Source organism: Pyrgilauda ruficollis, unplaced genomic scaffold (assembly GCF_017590135.1).
Source record: "Pyrgilauda ruficollis isolate IOZ18807 unplaced genomic scaffold, ASM1759013v1 scaffold85, whole genome shotgun sequence".
In the NCBI taxonomy this organism is placed as follows: domain Eukaryota; kingdom Metazoa; phylum Chordata; class Aves; order Passeriformes; family Passeridae; genus Pyrgilauda; species Pyrgilauda ruficollis.
In genome coordinates this window covers 678,022-697,313 of record NW_024530488.1, presented here as the reverse complement: position 1 = coordinate 697,313, position 19,292 = coordinate 678,022, and the positions used below count along the sequence as shown (strand labels likewise).

Sequence of the window (19,292 nt, the reverse complement as noted above, 5' to 3'; positions counted from 1 at the left end):
GCAGCCTTTTGCCCCTGCTCTATTCCTGGCAGCCTGGCGGCTCAGGAAACTGATCCCAGTGCAAAGCAATCCCATTTTTGGCTGGCTGTGGTTTCCAGCGGGATCAGCTCCTTGGAACAGCTCGCTCTGGGCTTCCTTGGCAGCTGAAGGGAGAGCCCTGCACTGCACCCACCCCTCAGCTTAACCAGCAGCAGGGGGAAATCTCACCACAGCCCTGAAAACCTCCTCTGCCCCTGCCCCTGCCCCCCTGACCCACCCAGGGCTCCTCTGTTGCACCCGTGCTGCTGAACTGTCTGCTGCAAGAGCCTGAATTGTGCCAAGGGGGTGAAAACGCCTCAAGAGTACTAAAGAATTGTTCAGATCCAGGGAATAACACAGGTGACCTCTAAAAGTGTGCCTTAGATTATTTGGGTGTGTTTGCTCTTACTGATAAGGGCACCTGGGTTTTTTTTTTTGGTTTTTTTTTTTTTTTTTTTTTTTTTTTTTTTTTTTTTTTTTTTTTTTTTTTTGTTGTTGTTGTTGTTGTAGTGATTTAGCAAACTGGCATTTAAATATTAAACACAAAGCCCAACCTTTACTGGCATTAATGAAGTTGGGTTTTGCACTCCAACAGCCTTGTTGGTCACCAGCACAGCCCAAAAACCCCAGCTGCAGGAGCCCAGAATGAAGAAGGCACCTGAATGTGTTGATGCTGCATCATCAGCCAGGACCCAGGTGTGAAATGCTGGATGCTGGTACCAGTGAAGGGAGATGTTAAATCCCTCCCTGGTTTCCCTGCAGCTGAGGTATTGCTGACAGCAGATTTAATTGCCTTAGTCCTAGCAGGCAGCTAATGAGCATTATGAATAATGCCGTGGCTTTCCAGCCCTCCTGAAGCCTTTTGTGGGACCTGACTCATAATTCAGCTCGAATCAAAAGGCTGCCAGCTCTTTGTCGATATGGGCCGCTGTTTTTTTTTTTTTTTTTTTTTTTTTTTTTTTTTTTTTTTTTTGTTGTTGTTGTAGTGATTTAGCAAACTGGCATTTAAATATTAAACACAAAGCCCAACCTTTACTGGCATTAATGAAGTTGGGTTTTGCACTCCAACAGCCTTGTTGGTCACCAGCACAGCCCAAAAACCCCAGCTGCAGGAGCCCAGAATGAAGAAGGCACCTGAATGTGTTGATGCTGCATCATCAGCCAGGACCCAGGTGTGAAATGCTGGATGCTGGTACCAGTGAAGGGAGATGTTAAATCCCTCCCTGGTTTCCCTGCAGCTGAGGTATTGCTGACAGCAGATTTAATTGCCTTAGTCCTAGCAGGCAGCTAATGAGCATTATGAATAATGCCGTGGCTTTCCAGCCCTCCTGAAGCCTTTTGTGGGACCTGACTCATAATTCAGCTCGAATCAAAAGGCTGCCAGCCTCCTGTATTACCCTTCTGTTCATGCTTCATGCTTATTACTCAGACCAGTCTTTGGAATTAAAGGGGGGCAATGGGATAGGGAGGTGGTAGTAGCTTTTGTTATTTCACTAAAATTCCTCTTGGTTATGTGGCCTGTAATGATCTTTTGCTGTGTTTGCAACTAAACTTATTTATTAAAGGAAAACAGGGATGAAAAGAAGTCCACCAGGGTTAAACAGCCTGCCCCATGGAGAGGGCTGGGCTTTGGGACAGGAATGTGAGCCTCCAGCCCCTCTCACCCTCAGCAGCACTCCTGGGGCATCAACAGGGCATGCAGAGCTCAAAGGCAGAATGAGCCTTTCTGTCACAGGTAAACTCCCTGTTCAGAAGCTGAGTTACACCCAAAAATTCTCCTCAGAGTCACACCCACCTCCTGAGTCTATTCTTCCTTACATTTTGTTCCCCCTGGCTGTCTGATCTCTGCACCATCCAAACCTGTCCCAAGGGGACTGCAGGAGCAGCGTTTCTCACCCAGTTCCTGAGCCTCAGCTCTCCCAGCTGACTCAGGAAAGTCCTGGCTGCCCCAGTGACCTCCTTTTATTCAGGAGACATTCCTTGTTTTTCACAGACCCCCTGGGGTATGCGGATAAATACAGATATAGAGAGATACAGACAGATACCACAGAATCACAGAATGGTTTGGGTTGGAAGGGATCTCAAATATCATCCAGTTCCAACCCCCTGCCACAGGCAGGGACATCTTTCACCAGACCAGGTTGCTCAGAGCCCCATCCAGCCTGGCCTTGGACACTTCCAGAGTGGATGGAGCCCTGAGCATCCATATAGAGATGGACGGAGCTGGACAGAGCTCTGTGCACATCTCTATATAAACCTGATGGATGCTTCTCTTTGCCTGTGTGCACCCGTGTGAATTGATTATGATATCATTGTTATCATGGATCTGTAATTTAGTCACTGTTATAATTGTAGCTAATCCTATTGACTCACTTTTTAAGTGTTAAATTAGCTGATGATTAAGAGCTGCTAACCCCCTCTGCACCCTTATCTTTTTGTACCCACGTCCTTTACCCCCTTACCCTTCTGCATCTCTGGTCTCTGTGTAAATCATCCTAAATTGACTCAAATCTGATTTTCTTACATGTGCTTCATCCATGGCCTAAGTAATGGAGTCACCTTTGCCACTGAACTCTAATAAACGTCGCACTCTCTTAAATTCATGTTAAAACCTGCTTCTTGCCAAGCTCTGGCAGTGGCTCTTTGAGTGCCTCCACTGCTCATTCTCACAGGGCTGTGAGGAGGGAGCAGCTTCAGCCCTTTCCCCTAAAATAATTCAAATCTTTTCAGACCCCTCCCCAGCTGCTGTTTGTATGAGAAATGGGAGAAACAAATAGATGAGGTGGAAGCATTGGGCAGCTCCCAGAGCTCTGATATCTGATTTTGGTGAGACTTGGAATGCATCCCATGTTGGGATGGAGGGTCCAGGCTCAGGAGAGGTGTAAGGGAGAGGTTGTGATGAGGTTTCAGTCAGTGATGATGTGGTTCAGAGCCTTGCAGTGGGGACTGGGGGGATGGAAAACAGGAAATTTGTAGTGGGTGTTCATTACTGATGGCCCAGCATCAATGAGTTATTCTGTAGGCACTTAGGAGAAGTTCCTGGACCTTCATCCCTGTGGAAGATTTCAACTTCCCAGACACCAGCTGGGAATATCATTCTGCTGAGATGAGCAGGTCACAGAAATTCCTGACTTTTGTAGGAGATAACTTCTTATCACAGACACCAACTGGCAGAGATGCCCTCCTAGACTTGCTCTTTGTGGCAAGCACAGGACTTTTGGGGGATCTAGGGGTTTGTGGCTGCCATGGCCAAAGCGATCATTAAATGGCAGAGTATAAAATTTTCAGTGTAATGAGAAAAATATTCAGTGTAATGAGAAAAAAGGACAGCAGAGTTGTTAGCCTGGACTGCAGGAGAGCAAATTTTAGGCTGTGCAGGGAGCTGATTTAATGGAATCCACTCAGTCTGCTTCTGAGATTTTAGGGAACCCACAAGTGTAGGTCAGACTTTAGGAACCACCTTTTAGAAGCTCTGGAGCAGATGATTCCACTGTGGTTTGAGTCAAGCACGTGGAGCAGAAGGCCAACTTGGCTGAACAGGGAACTCCTCATGGAGCTCAACAGGAAAAAGAAATCATGCAAGGTCAGGCTTCAGAAGACACAAAAAGCCAAAGCTCCATTAGAGTTGAAAGAGAAACATCACCAAGAGAAAAAAACAGAGAGCCCTGTTTAGGAAAGGAAATGTATTTTATTGAAAAAAAAAATTACATTTCACTTATACACCATGAAAATACTGAGTTGTGTGTTATTTTCATAAGAAGAGGTCAAGACTTGCACAAGAAAACCACATTCTTTATTACAGCATTACTCCATGAGATGAGGCTCTGGTGGCATCTGCACTGGGCATTTTCACTAAACAGTAGAGCAGGGCTAAATGTGCTTTGGGCAAAAACCCTAAATATTGGCCTCTTCCAGGTGCTACTGCCCATTGAAGACATGGCACTCATTTGGTGAATACTAAATTATTTCTGAATTAGAGACAAATCTCATATTTCTCTACTCACATAGGTCCTAGGCAAATTCATAGCTGTCCCTCCCCTGCATTTTTAACAGTCTCGATTAGTTTTCCACATTCAGCCAGATAAAAGAATTTAAAGCAAAATATAGGATGCCAATGTGCCATCTCCCAGAAACACTGAAAGGGGATGCATTGCACCAGCAAACACTGACAGCCAATGGCAGGGTCACTGGATGGTGCTGAATTCTCCAGGGTTTCCTCCCATCACTGCAGCTCCAGCAGCAAGCCCGAGTTTCCTCCCTCCCACGGCATTTATTCACACCTAGCACATACCCGGCACGGGAATAGAGGTGCTGCACCAAAAGCAGGACAGGAGTGCCTGCAGGCGGCATCCCAATGCCATCTGTCACAGCTGTGTCCCAAGGACCGTGCTCCAAGCCAGCTGGGACAGGCTCCATCGCACCTCTGAAAGCCCCTGGGACCTAGAGACCTCTGGGCTGGAAAGTCTTATCAGTCTGTCAAGGAAAAGGAATATTAATGCCTCATAAATTCCCAGGAAACTGCCCTTATTTATTTATGGATTTACTGATGTCATTTTTTCCTTGTTTAAAGGGGGTGGGAAGGAAAAGAGCCGAACCTGGACAACTCTGACACCCTTCAAGTGCTGTGAAAACAAACTGGACATTTTCTCCACCTGGATCTCCCCATTACATTCCCTGTTTAGAGCACTGATTTATTCAATGCTATTTCCTGCTCTGCTAGGCACAAGCATCACACAGATCATTAAGAACAGCCACACCAAATTTTTCAGTACTATAAATATTAATAGTACTGAATATTTAATAAATATTAAAACTAATATTTTTGCTACACAGGGGATGGGATGGGTTGAGAACACCAAATCCTGACTACTGCATCACCAGCTCTTCTTTCAAGTACTTCACTCACAAAGATTTCTTTTCTTTACCACTAACCATGCAGCTGTGCAGAGTTAGGTTCTGCTCAGCCAGCACCTCACTGCCAGGGAGAGGAACTCCATTCTCCCTCCTTTTGAGCAGCTGCATTGGCCCAGACCCTCCCTAGCATGGGCACTCATCTGTTCCAGCATGAGGAGGTTAAGGGAACTAAAGAAAATTAAAACTTCAGGGGTTTTGGCTGGATGAATTCCCCATTGATTTTAGCTCCTTCGTGTCCCTTGTTATGGGGACAGACAAATCAGGGACAGCAGAGATGATGGGGGAGGCAGGTCAGGGCACAGTTTCGTGGTGTAGCTGAGATGGACAAGTTAGATCTACCACAGCAGCTGATACCTCTTTTACCTTTCTTTCCAAAAGCACAAAAGCCAAGCCTGAATCATCTGGATAATGCACTTCCAGAGTCTCTTGGTTCTCCATGGCCTGCAGGAGAAATCTAAGGGAATTATGCCATGGCCAGGAGAGCAGGGGGCTGCACACCAGGAGCTGAACCACAGCCTTGGGACAGCACTGCCCAAGAAACCCAACAGCTCCCCAGCACCCTCAGCTCCCACTGGCCCAGAGTAACTCCTCCACATTTTCCCCACAGCAGGATGCAGGCACAACAGTCCCTCTGCCACCACCACGGGGATGCTGCACCCACAGATTCCCAGGGGGAGGAAAGCCAGGCACAACAAACCCCCAGCACTGCTGTTCCCTGCCACAGCCTCCCTCCTCAGCCATGCATTATTCATTTCAGTGACATTTCTACTGCTAACTTAGCAAAGCAGAAGTGCTTCTTTTTTAACACATCCAGAAATCAGGAACTCTCGGGAGAAAAACTCGGGATAAATTCTCCTCTGCTTTCTGCAGTGGTGATTTATTCACAAGAGTGAGGAGGATGCTGCCATGTTAATTATAAGTGATGCTCAGTTTTGCCAAATCACCAACTGCTCTGGTAGGTAATGACATTTATCACAGGACAATGCTCCAAAAACTCCTTTATGATGCAGACCCTTGTGCTTTTTACAGAGACCCTGTAGTTCAACCAAAATCATTAATCTGGACAGTTGTGCTTCAGCCCTGGTCTCCCAGCCATAAGAAACAAAGACTCACTATGCTTAGCAGGATGAAAAAATCCTGTTCTGGTTTTGAACCCTGTGAGCAGCTTTGCCTTTTGACTGAATGGGATTTTATCAGTAACTCAGCTCTCCTGAAAGGTATTTATGAATTTGAATTCAGAACAAACAACCGAAATTCATCACGCTATTACAGCTGACAAACTACAAGGAAAAAATCTTTACTTTCCCCATTTGTCTGTTCAGTTGCCTGTGCACAGGTTTAGCACAAGCTGTGAATGAGCCTGGTCAGGTCCATACAGTGGAACAAACCATTTTTCTTCCATCTCTTGGCTTGTCCATGTTGCTATTAAGCACTTTTAAGACCTCCCTGTCTTATTTAATTAAATAAACAAACCCGTCCCAAATTTTTAACCTAACCTAGATGTATTTCACACTTCTTTCCAGTGCAAAATTGCAGGCTTATGCCACAAAGCTTTCCTGATTTTAAAGTGGATAAGGTAGCAATATTTAGGGTTTTCTTTTTAAACAATGGTTATCTACCATCCTATTGCCTCTCTCTACAAGGTAGAAGCCTTACTGCAGGAAGGATACAACTTGTAATGGCCAACCAGAAAAATACACAAACACTAGAAAGCCTACAGTTTCATCAGAAATTAAATCATTTGCTATTACACAGAACTTCATTGTTTTTTCTGGCACAGAAGTAGTTGAATTACTACACACACCTCAAGGACAATCATTTAAGATGTGTAAACAAATAACAGGTCCACCTAGTCAGTACAAAGCACCACACAAACTTTAAGTACATAGAAAGTTTGCTCATAAATATTTCTTTGTTTAACAATTCAGCACTAAAAAAATATTACTTAAAAAGGCATCTTTTATTAAGTTATTCAGTTTGTCCAGGGCTGGTGGGGTTGTACTATCCCTACTATATTACAGCCACCTGACTCTCTTTCCAAACCATTTTACTTCTCTGGAAGAAAAGGCTATGTGTGGCTGGGACCCAAAGCTTCAGCACAATCTATAAAAATATAATTCTTTTAAGACCTTCTGCTCACATCCTGAAGGCCTACTCAGCCAGCCCCCCAAATTCTGTTTCCCACCCCTACCACATTGCAAATAAAGCTTCAACATACACACACACACACACAGAGTACATAAATTACACTCTTCTACACACAGATTTTTTTTTTCTAAACAGCAATGCAACCACGAGGGCAATAGGTAAGTGTGATTTCAGTGGTAACATATGGCACAGCCTTCTCATATTGCTGGTTTTCTCTCTGGGAATAATGTGCTGCCTTATTCACTGCTCTGCACGCTGGGGGATCCATTACCATTATTTGCACCGAGTCAGGAATGTGTGCACACCTAGGAGCATCCCACCTGCCTCGAGGTCCTCTGCTGCCAGAGCAGCAAAAGCACCAAGCTGGTGGCTCTGGGGCTATCACCTGGCACTGGTTTCCTAGTGAAGCAGATGGAGTTTTCCCTGGCTGTTGAATGCCACACCACATTCCTCCCTTCTGGGAATGCTGAGAACTAGCTGGGTCTGCCCTGAGAGCAGCAGCCCTTGCTCAGGGCACGCTCCTCCAGTGGCCGATTGAACCTCGGGGATGCACCTGAAATCTGCTCCTGCATGCATGTGCAAACTCACTGTTTACTCGTTTATTGACAGGAATGCACTTTCAAGAGTTTTCATTTCCTTGAAAGAGCTATTTTTGGGCTGTGGTTGAACAGCTCGAAGCTCAGTTTCCATGGCTGACAAATGTCTCCAATGGAGGTGTTTTGGAAAGCTACAGGACTGCTCAGCAGGCTCTCACTTAGCAGGAACACGAAGAACATGTGCTTTCAGGAAGAACAGCTCTCTGGATGTCTGATCCTGGGATTCTACAATGACTACAGCCAATAAGCCAGCACGGCAAGGGGATGTAAAAGGGATGTGTTTCCCTTTATGAAGAAATATTTTAATACCAGAGTGACCAAAATTTGTAACGTCTCAGCTTTTAAAAGCATCCTTCACCTGGACAAGAACCTTTACTTGGGAGAGGTGTTTTTTCCTTCGGTATAAATAGAAACCAAACCTCTTCAGGACACAAGTGGAATGACACAGCACTTCCTGCTCTCCTTAACCTGGATCCCTGCTCTCCTCCTCCTGCAAACCACCACGCTGGCAGGGACACTGCTGAGTGCTGGCAGAAGCTCTTGTTCCCACATGAGGAACATTTGTTTCCCACCCTGCAGCCCTGTGTGCCCTACCCTACACAGTGAAGGTAAAAAATCAGTGAGTGGAGTGCAGTTAAACCCTGCACAAGGAAGAGATCTCAAAATGAGTTATGGTTCTTACTCCAAGCCTCTCTTCTCACCTTGTCTGCAGGAAAACAGAGGTCCCTACTTATATGTAGGACCTCAACACAATGAGGATCTACACATACAAGTAAGAGGAATGCAAGGGAGTGGTGCAGAATGCCAGAGATTTTTTTCCCATGAAACCTCTTAAAAAAATAAATTAAGACAACAAGGATGTTACTCACTTGCACATCCACATCTTTACAGTAAGATGATTACAGGGCACAAATGTGCTCTCTTCCATTAACTACCCTTTCTCTATCCTAGGACATAACTAAGGAAACATTTAATTACATCCACTTTATTCAGCAAGACTATCAAACCATTCTTGTGCTGTTTAATTCTGAAATTATTAACATATTTAAAAATAGGATCTAACAATTTGTGTGTGCACAGTATAATAAAGGTAGATGCTTTTATTACAATCTTCCTTGCCACATATTTAAAATAAAATTAATCAATACAATCACCATAACAGTCTCAGACAACAAATTAACACCATCCAATCAGACACAGTTAAGATACTCAAAAGGCAGTATGAGTAGCTGGAAACCTTGGTCCTCCAATTCTTTTGTGTAACACATGGATTATGGATTTCTCCCCATCTGAGATAAAAATCAGCACACAAACATTAACAATTCATACTGCAGGTTTCTGAAGTGTTTCTCTTGAGTGTGAGTAGCACTGATTTTAGCACAATGTCTTTGTGCAGGTCTCAGTTCTCAGCATTCTCTAATCCAGGCCCAGAATAGATGGTCTGTAAACAACTTTTGGTCTCTCCTGCACAGGTGGCTCCAAAAACGAGTGGCTGGATTGAGCAGTGGCCACAGGCACTGCAAATCCCTCCAGGAAAAGGGGATCTGACACAAATTAATTGCAGAATGGAGAAAGAACGTGAGGGCACAAAGCATTCCCCTCTCCCACACGTCCATGTGCTGCAGCCTCCTGTGCCTCTGAGCTCACACAGGTGGCACTGAAGCCACCAGTCCCCAGCAGGTGAGGGCTGCACTGCTGGCTGCCACCCTTCATGCCCCCACGATGGCCAGGGAAGATTATCCATCATTACAGACTCCATCTCTGGGCTAAAGTGCTTGCTCTCCTGTCATCAATTAGGACCTAAGCTAGTTTAGATTAACTTTTTATCTTTAACTAAAGGTTTGCAAGTCAATCAGACAATGCTGGTCAGGCTCCTCCAAGCCCTAAATAAATAGTGGGCACTGTGTGACACTGAGAGAGCTGCATGAGACAGACAGCAGGAACTCAGGAAAAGACACAGGTATAATATGCAGGAGGAGAGGAGGGGTGGAATATTAGACAGGACTGTGCTGAGCCTTTGAATTTTGTTCTGCACATGAGCTTTGTGTAACTCCAAACAAATAAAAATGCGTACCTTGACATTCAAAAATACCTGTTAGCCTGCTGTGGCTACAAACCATTAGCTACAGAATATATTTACAGATAATTTCTGATGTTTGTTCCTGGCAAGAGATGTTAAGCCCAATTCTTCACTGAAGATATAAACCTGACCTAATTTAGATCAGGTCAGTGGGAGTTTAAAACAGGTATCACATGAGCAACCCTCGGGGACTCAAGCAGATGAAGCCACAGCCCATTGCTACAGGATCCAGCTACTGTGAAATGGGAACTGTTGCAAATTGAGCACATTAGTATGAATATTCTTTTTTTTTTTTTTTAACATGGGTATGTCACAGATTCTAAGGAAGGTGTGAATTACTGAACAGATCCATCCTCTGAAGAAGTGGGAAAAGATGACACCTGACAGGTATAAACTGCTCCAACAAACATATCACTTTGTCTTTTATCTCAAGATCATGGCTCATCATGGTTTATAATTAAAACATTGTTTGCAAGGTAGCTCCAAGCTTCCCAAATTCCAAGCTTCTTTATTTCAGAGAAAACAGCCCTTGCCTTGCTCTCAATCCTCTTGTGAAGTCTGTTTAATGGCAAAATAAAATTGTGCTGTCTCACACATAGTAAATGGGCATTGAGCATTGTCTGTACAGGCAGGGAAGTTCAGGATGTTGATCCCTCCTTCCTAAGAGGATAACAGGGATTATACACTTCCACATGAAATTTTAAATTTAATTTTAAGATATTAATAAATTCATAACCTTGTTTGAAAAATGGCATGCAGCACTTGGTTAATCAATGTTAGAAACAGTTAAAATCCTTTCCATGTTCAACTGCTGAAACATACCACCAGCTACAGTATTTAAATATCTTTGCTGAAAGCAAGTATCTCAAAAGAGGCAATTGTCTTCCTGGCACAGCTGCCCAAGCAAACTGTAGCTTATCTAAAAAGGGGGGGAAATATTATTATGAGTGTTTTCCAGCCCATCTGGAAGTTTGTGTTGCAGGGAGAACAAAATTTAAAAATGCAGTGCTGCAAAAAAAGGTTGTCCAGTGTGCTCAGAGAATCATGGAATGGCTGGGGTGGGAAGGGACCTCTGGAGATGCTCTGCTCCAGTCTCTGAGCAAGCAGGGTGCTCAGGGCCATGTTCAGTCAGCATCTGAGTATCCCCAAGAACAGAGACTCCACAACCTCTCTGGGCAACCTCTGCCAGTGTTTGATCACCTTCACAGTGAATTAAATGTTTCTAATGTTTAAATGGATTTTCCTGTATCTCAATTTGTGCTCCAGTCTATTTATCACTTCCTTGGGCACCACTGGGAAGAGCCTGGTTCCCTCTTCACTGCTTCCCATCACATGTACACACTGTCAAGGTAGGTCACATCTTTTTACAGGTTGGGTAGCAGCCATGAGCTCATATCTCTGTTACTGCTGCTGATTTTAGCAACTGTGCACAACACCGAAGTTATTATTGCTAGAAAGTTATTTCATTACAGTGGATACTGAAAACTGGCAGTAGAGTCCCATTTTGTAGATAAATTCCTGCTGATTTTTTTTCCTTAAATTCTCAAGTAACATAATTTTTTTTTTCACTTGCGATGCCAAATGCAGGAGAGGAAATCAATCAGAAAAGCAATTTCCATCCCCTTATGTAGTCTGAGACAAGTAAAGATCCTCAACATGATCTGGATTTAACACCACACTAGACTTTATCTTGGGACAAACAAGAACAGGGATCCCATGGAGAAATCCTACAGGAGTGTGAGTGTCCAATACCTCTCAGCAGACTTCCCTGCTCCTTTAGTATGTGGCTATGATCCACAGGACACTGAAATGATTAAAAATCCCATTCTGAAGCCTTATCAAGCAGAATCGTGCATTAATAATAATAATAATGTATTTCTGTAATCTCTAATTGGTGTTGCTTGCACAGGCATTGTGAACAAGTTGATTTTTCTGTTTCACTGCATTTGGTAATCAGTGACCAGATCTTACTAACCCAAAAATACTACTTTTGCCACATTGCTTCATTGCTAGGGCTGCCAGCAGTGCTCACTAATGTGAAGTGCCCATGTAGCTCCTAAGTACATCCACCCACAATGAACAAACCAGGGCAGCCAACTCCAGGGTAAGAGCTGCTTTCTCTTTTGCCCTCAGTTAAAAGAGAATCAAACCTGGCCTCAGAGGCCGCCCTTCTAACCAGTGCTACTGAATAAAGACATGATCTTGTTGATGAAGATGTTTCTGGAGCAGCTTTTGGAGGAAAATCATGTGGGCACCCACAGATATGAGAAATAAGCAGCCAGAACCTGTGACAACTGAAACTGTGCAGCTGTTCATGGGCAAGCAACAGGAGCAGAGATCAGCAACAAGAATGACACCTCAAGGTCACTTCAGAGTACTGAACGTGCCAAACATCTTCAAAGTACTCCTACACACGAGCAGAGCTGTGTGTGTAGCTTTAACCCTGCTTAGTTTCATAGCAGCTGAGATACTGAATACCAGGGCAGGTAACCAGGTACCTCCAGGAAAAGGGAGCATGGAGCCAGCTCCATTGGCACTAGATGCCATCTTGAAATACATTTTCCAGTCAGTCAAGCATTCCATTAGCAAATTCACATCTACAGTCTTTGGCAAGGCAGGAACATTGCTCTCTTGCCCTGGGTAATCACACAGACTAAGTGAATCTGACAGACATTGGGATACCTGGGAATATGCTTCAATGCACACTAACTGTTCTGGTTTTAAAACTGAGCAAGGCCAGCACATATGTTTGAGAGTGGATATCTGCCTATGCTGGGCACTATTTCATGAAAGTCAGGTTTCTGTCACAGATCTAAGGCAAATATTACAATTTACAGGAAAGAAATGAGGACATCGATACATTGTGCGTTATTGGAGACGTGGAGCCTTTATAACACGGTGGCTTTCACTATGATCTCTGGGTTTTCTATGTCCTTTTTGCTTTGGACCATTCTCAGTTCCAGCTGGGCTGAGTTTGGTTTGTTTCCTTCTCCAGCTTGCACTAAAAAGATGACATCAGAATGTCATTAAAAACAGCAGTATTACAAGAAACAAGTTACATTGTTCTGTAACCCCACAATTTTCTCTGCCTGCCTCCCTTCCCCATTCTCCCTTACTGCTCCCTGCTGAAGGCTTCCAAGGTGGAAAAGCCAGGTCAGCACTGATCTCTTACCACTGTTCCACACCTCTCTCCAGGAAAGAAACATAGCTCTGCTGTTCATTAGGAAGTCACACAGACATGCTCAGAGAACCCACAGATTTCCTTAAGAACTGAAAGATGGGAACTCCAAGGGAAGCTGAAAAAAAATCACTCCTCATGTGGGCCAACACAGCCAAGAAACTGATTATTTGATAAACCCCTCTCAGTGCTAAACACACCTTCAGAGGGGCAGTGGGAGAGCTACACTGAAGCAGGAGCTCTTTGGCACACCACACTCAGCAGCTCCTCGAGTTCTGCTGGTTTTGCAGAGCTGACTCAGGCACAGTCAGCACGACTGTCACCCAGCACAAGCTAAACAGTGACATCTGCAGTCAGCTCTGGTCAAAAATGGCCCTGCAGGACACAGCAGGAACATGCAGACAAAAACACCAAGCTCTCATTATGTAAATTCTCTGCCTGCCTCAGCAGTCAGGGGATGCCTTTAGTCAGGAGACCCAGAAAGCTCCTTGAATATTTCTTCTGATGCCAATGCAGCCAGAACATGGGAATGAGGTCTGGATGAATTTACCTTTTGCACTCTTAATGGTCCTTTGCAGAACGTGCTGCATGGCTGACACAGTCTTTTCACATGCCACCTGCAACAACATATTCAGGGTTCAGTAAGACTTCAGCTACCTACTTTAATATTACTTAATATTAATTAACATTGTTTCAAAAATACTGCTATTAAGAGGAAAATGTGACTGACAAAACAAACATGATGACAACTATGCAATGCAGAGTTTGGGGAAAAAAATATTTTACTTAATTGTCCCCAAACAGGTGTTAGAAATCATAACTGTATCAAGGACTCTATGTCCTTAAGGGAAAGAAACAGAAAAATGGATTTGAGAAATTATTTTCAGTGCTTATTATGAAGTGAAGATAAAAAATGTAATTGAAAACATGGATTCAGTCTGTCTCTCTAGAAAGAACATCTAATTTGGCAAAATTACAAAATCAATCTAACTGGAATGTGACTGTTTAATGTCCCTTTTGGCCAAAGGGAAACTCTGTGGCTTTTTCTGAGGTGAGGAAAAAAAAAGCCAAAACACAAGACAGTATTTAAATAATGTCACAGATCAGAAGTTTTTTAAAAAAACTCAAGAGAAACAAGGTCCAAACTTGCAGAGAGATGAGTAACTTCTCCCCCACCTTCAAATTGTTTGGGTGCTTGTGTGTCCATGCCAGAAGCATAGCAGCAAACAAATCTCCTGTTCCCACAAAGACAGCATCCACTTTGGGAGACTCCACTCGAATTCTCTGTGTTATCCTGGTACCATCTGCTTTAGCTACAACACAGATCCACAGTTAAGTGATAGCCCCAGCCACTAATACAATGGCAATCACTAGAACTTAAAAAGAAATCTTTTTAAAAGTCATAATCAGATTTGAATTCCTTTGCTGTTTGGAACATAAAGGAGAATTGTAGATTTTGTACCAGCTCTTTTAAAAAGGTACAGCCTTCCAAAACTTGGCCAGCTTGGGACAGCATTTACAACTTCTATACTGTACATACTTCATTTAAGAGCGAGGAGGGAGCTACCTCCTTCATTTTTCATCCCTCATAACTGTGCCCTTCTCAGGTGGAAACATTGTGTGACAGTCTGAACACACAGTGAGTCCTGGTGACAGCACAGAAGGGGACACAGAGAAGAAGCAGGAGGGTATTTTATAACCTATCAAGGGAGGAACAATCTGCTAACAGGAAGGACAGAGTGAATTTTCAGAAAAGCATTCAGACATGCCAAGTTCCTGTTTTACATCCTCACTGCCAGTACCAGGGGCTGTGAGAATCCCAACAAACCTTGCCTAGGGCATCCTCCTTCTCTGCCCAGGAGCTGCATGGAAGCTCAGGACAGGGCACCTGAGATATGGTGCAGATATTCCTGTGCACAGCCCTGCTGTCCTGATGTACTTACTGAATTTTCCAGGTTAATCTCAGACCTATCTTGCTTCTCTAACTCTGGACTGTCACTGGGACCTGTCTGCCACCACCCCCTGTCCTGCTGACCTGTGGATGGGGACAGAGTCCTGCCAGGGCTATGATCACACTCAGCTCTTGTCCTCCCTCTGGAGCAGCCCCAGTCTCACCATTCCTGATATTACTGCAGGACAAGGGGCTCACTTAGGAATCTGTGCTCCTTCCATGCAGATGGAACTACTTCTTCAAGGAGTAACTGCAAGCACTGACAGGTGAAAAGAGAGCACAGGTAAGGAAGGAGCTCTTCACTTACTTTTTCTGTGGCTTCCCAGAGCAATCAGGTAGTCATTTCCTAGAGGTGCCTGTAGATCTGAGCTTGTGATCACCACAGTCTCTGGTCCCATGGCATGGAGCATATCCATCACCTTTCAGTGTGCAAAAAGGCAGGAATTAGTGACTGCAGTATGTGTGCATTAAACTTTCATTCATAGTACTGAGGGTTTTTAACAAACACCTTATTTTGGCATCTTTTGTAAAGAGAAAAAAACCCAGTCTCTATTCAAATAATCTACTTGAATTAGGGGCATTGCTTTGAACTAGGGGAATCAAAACATCCACATTTAAATGTACACGCTTGTTAAAATATACAAGCATTTCTGTTTGTGTTATCTTTGGATGCTCTTCTGGAAAAAATACTCTTGTTTCAGCTGTGATGAGAATTTTTGCCTGCATCATGTTTTCAGAACATATTGTCAAAAGAATAAGAGAATAAATATACAGATATGTGTACCTCATCTGGCATCTTGAAGCATTTTCTAGAAAGCCAGCAACTCCAGGTCATGAAATCTTATTTAGCTACTACTTTTAGAGTTACCAAAAATTAAAAAACCTGAATCAGAGGCAGAAGTGTGTCTATCTCAATCTTCTTTTCTCATTCTGTTTCAACCCCCAAACTACAGCTGTAAATTATATACCTTTGCAGATGTATTTCCACTCTGTGTGCTCCTCACTTAAACTCATTAATAATCTGCTTCTGACATCACAATTGGTTGTTACAGACAGAAGTGATTTTGATTTCACAGAAAAAAGAATGACTTCAATAATGAGTTAGTATAAAACATGGATAAAATTTTAATTCTCCCAGAAGAGTTTAACTAAAAACCCTCCCAGGCTAGCTATGACTCATGAGCAGCTGAATGATAAGGATTTATTTCTGCTAGTTTTTAATACTTTATTGCTTTTCTTTCTTGTCTAAGCCTCCAAGTTTCTTCAGCTGTCAGACCTCTTTGCACAGACATCAGCTGGGTTTTGGAGAAGCAGTAAATCCACCAGCACACACTGACACAATCAGTCTGTGCAGGAATAGTAAACTAAGTTTCATTCCTCAGTCACAGTTCACCAGGACCCTCATCTCCACTGTCTCTAGCTGTAGGACTTAGTCCTTTCTACATTAATATTACATCATACTTAATTTTATGGAAGAAGACACTACTGTCATCACAGGTCTTGTTAAGGAAAGGAAAAGCAAGCATGAAATCATGGAAATCGATGCCAGAATTCCTACCACCTTTAAAAGGAACTAATTCCAGCATGGATTATTACTCAGATGCATGTATGACATGTAGCTGGAAAGACAGATTAAAATATCCTGCAAACAACTTCTTTAAAAATGTTTCCATTTCTAAGTATAATTCCATCTCTTTGGGAGAGATTTTTTTAAAGCCCATCACAAATCAGAGCTATGGCATGAATCAGTCAGAAGACTGACTGGCAAAACTGTTTAGCACATGCAACTCATGTTTGCAGCTGAAATATGCAAATTTAGAACTAATGGCTGCTCAGCTAATTATGTTCTTCTCAAGACTGGTTCCACTGGTGAGATAAGAGCAGAAGAACTGAGTTGCAGGTTGCTGTTATTGGCATGAAGCACAGCTCACCACCCTCACCCAGCACAGGGGGCTAATGTAGAACTGGGGGCAGTGGAAATTCAGAGAGATGAGATCTCTGTAGCTGCTTCCTGCTGTCAAGGGATGGTGACCAACCCGTGTTGTTTGACGTTGCTACAGCAAAAAAACAATAAACATTTGGGCTGACAGACCCTCAGCTACTCTCCAGGGGGCCACTGCAGCTGCTGCTTGTTTGAAGATTTTGTGTTCTTTTGAAGTTCAAAATCAAACTGGAGGGAATTACATCAGTCCATTAGGAAAGCACTTGAGCAGCCAACAAAACAAAGAGCTCAGCCCTTCTCAAGACATCAATAAAACTATATTTCTATTTTGTCCTTCACCACCAAGCCCTACAGGTTTTTATTTTCTTCACTTTTTGTGAAAGGGCAAATCATTACACCTCCATGCAATATGTTTGCAGGCCATCTATCAGCTCTGTATGGCAATGACAGCATCTGTCAATGCTGTGGATTGTTCTGGGAGAATGAGGAAAAGCTGTCCTCACACTCAGCACTACTGAATGCGGACAGCAGAGCCCCAAACAGGTTCCTCATGCCTGGGGTCCCCTGGGGTCTTCACCCCAACCAAATAAAATCCACAGAGCTGGCAGTGTCTGGGTATTTGCCACGTGTGCTGCTGCCACTCCTCCTCCACTGCAGAAAGCAAATTCAGAGGGATGTACTCACTGCCAAAGTAATCCCTTTATCTGGAGCTCTTTTGGGAAGTTTCTTTGGAATTCTGACACTAAAACAGGAAACCTTTTGTGCCTGAAGTGTACAAGCTTTAATGATGAACACATGGCAAGGACAGAGGCCAAAGTGACTCCAAGGTTGAAGGCACACTGCAGCACTGCAGGCAGGAATGCAGAGAGAAGTCACACCCCACCCTTTGCCCACTCACCTCCAGTGCGTCTTTTTCTGTGTAAATCTTCCTGCCTGTGAGTAACCTGAGAATGAAACAGAAACCTTAAAAGAGCAATAATTCTCCAGGCAGTGACTGTCTGCTTGTCCTTTCAGAGGAGGAAAGCTGGGACTGCACCAAACAGGCCAAACCCATCTGTAGCTCCACGGTCTGCTGGAGCAGACCTCAGTGTTTGCAGGCGACGTGCACAGACACACAGTGCACTCACACCAGTCCCACCCTGCCTCCTCCAGAGATCCCTGCATCACAAACATTCCCTCACAAGTGTTTTCTCTCCCTCTCCCAAGCAGCTGCTCCCTTCCCTTAAGGGCACAGCCAGTGCTGCACCACCAGAGATTATCTCCTGACCAAAGAGTCACAGCTGTGTAGACAGGACAGGCAGGAGACATTTAAATTCTTAGCTCCCCTGAGATGTTGCCGTGTTGGTAATTCTGAATCTAATTATTTTTTTTGGGTGGGGAGAGAATTTGAACCAAACTATTTTAGTTCTGATATTCTGGCACGTAATAAAAATGTTCATAATAATGGGAAAGGATGGAGAAGGTACTTCTTTAACCTGTCCAAGAAACAGGCCTCTGGTGATAACAAGAAATAATCATGAAAATGAGACACTGAAGAAAACAAGAAAAATCTTTTCCTCACATAACTCCTGAGTTTTTTATTGGTTTTGACATGCAGCAATTGAGGTCATCTGAAAAACACCACTTAAAACTAACAGCTAAGACCCAAAACCCAACATATACATACATAAGACACTATATTGAGACAAATAAAATTAAGGCCTATCAGTCTTCCCTGCTTTTTTCCACAAGTTATTTGGCTAGAAAAAGAAATAAGCACTTACTCAGCCTCAAACTGGTTAGGAGTGATTATATCTGCAACAGGTACAACTTTGTCCCTGTAGACTGGCAGGAGATCCTTGGGCACATACTGGGGAGAAAAAAAAAAGTGCCAGAAGTTGTCAGCAGTGTCTGAGGTTGGGACTGCAGCTCTCCTTCCCTCAGCCACCTCTCCTGCTGTCACTGAGTGACCTGACAGCCCCAAGCTCTGCAGCTGCAGTGGCAGAGCATCCTCCAGCTGGGGACACTGTCACAGTCAGCCCTGTCCTCCCTGGAGGTGATGGGAAGCACCATTTTTAAGCAGATGGACCTAAACTGGCAGCATTAACAGGAAATGATGCCTGGGTGAAGAACTTTCAAGTTCTCTCTCACCAGGGTGACACAGCAGCATTAGGAATACAGTGTCCGCAAAATGCTTGTGTATATTAAATAAAGAAAGTATTATAATGAAACAATAAGACAATTCATGCCAAAGTAATTGGTGTAATGATATTAACACATGTTTGGCACAGGTTCTGGATCACCAGCAGTACTAACAACACACTCCAAGTGTCCTCAGTGAGGATGGAAACAGCCTAGCACTGCACTTCAAAAAGGAACATTGTGCATTGTATTAAATGATCTTTAAGCGAGATCAAAAAGCAGCACAAATCCAAAGATATCAAATCAATGTCAGTATTTCAGGAAGTTTCTATGAGTAAAAAGAG

At 43.6% G+C, this 19,292-nt stretch overlaps 1 protein-coding gene across 1 annotated transcript in view; it reads right to left on the bottom strand.

Annotated features, from left to right (window-relative positions):
• Positions 1–3,686: 3,686 nt before the first annotated feature.
• The window catches only part of PDXK (pyridoxal kinase), a 44,500-nt gene continuing 28,894 nt past the window's right edge, over positions 3,687–19,292 (bottom strand). Inside the window, exons 7-12 of the mRNA XM_041487849.1 lie at positions 18,591–18,676; positions 17,726–17,771; positions 15,193–15,304; positions 14,111–14,247; positions 13,485–13,551; positions 3,687–12,757 (exon numbers count right to left, since the gene is read on the bottom strand). Of these exons, the coding sequence (XP_041343783.1) occupies positions 12,645–12,757; positions 13,485–13,551; positions 14,111–14,247; positions 15,193–15,304; positions 17,726–17,771; positions 18,591–18,676 (561 nt within the window). The 3' untranslated portion in view covers positions 3,687–12,644. The remainder of the gene's footprint in view (positions 12,758–13,484; positions 13,552–14,110; positions 14,248–15,192; positions 15,305–17,725; positions 17,772–18,590; positions 18,677–19,292) is intronic.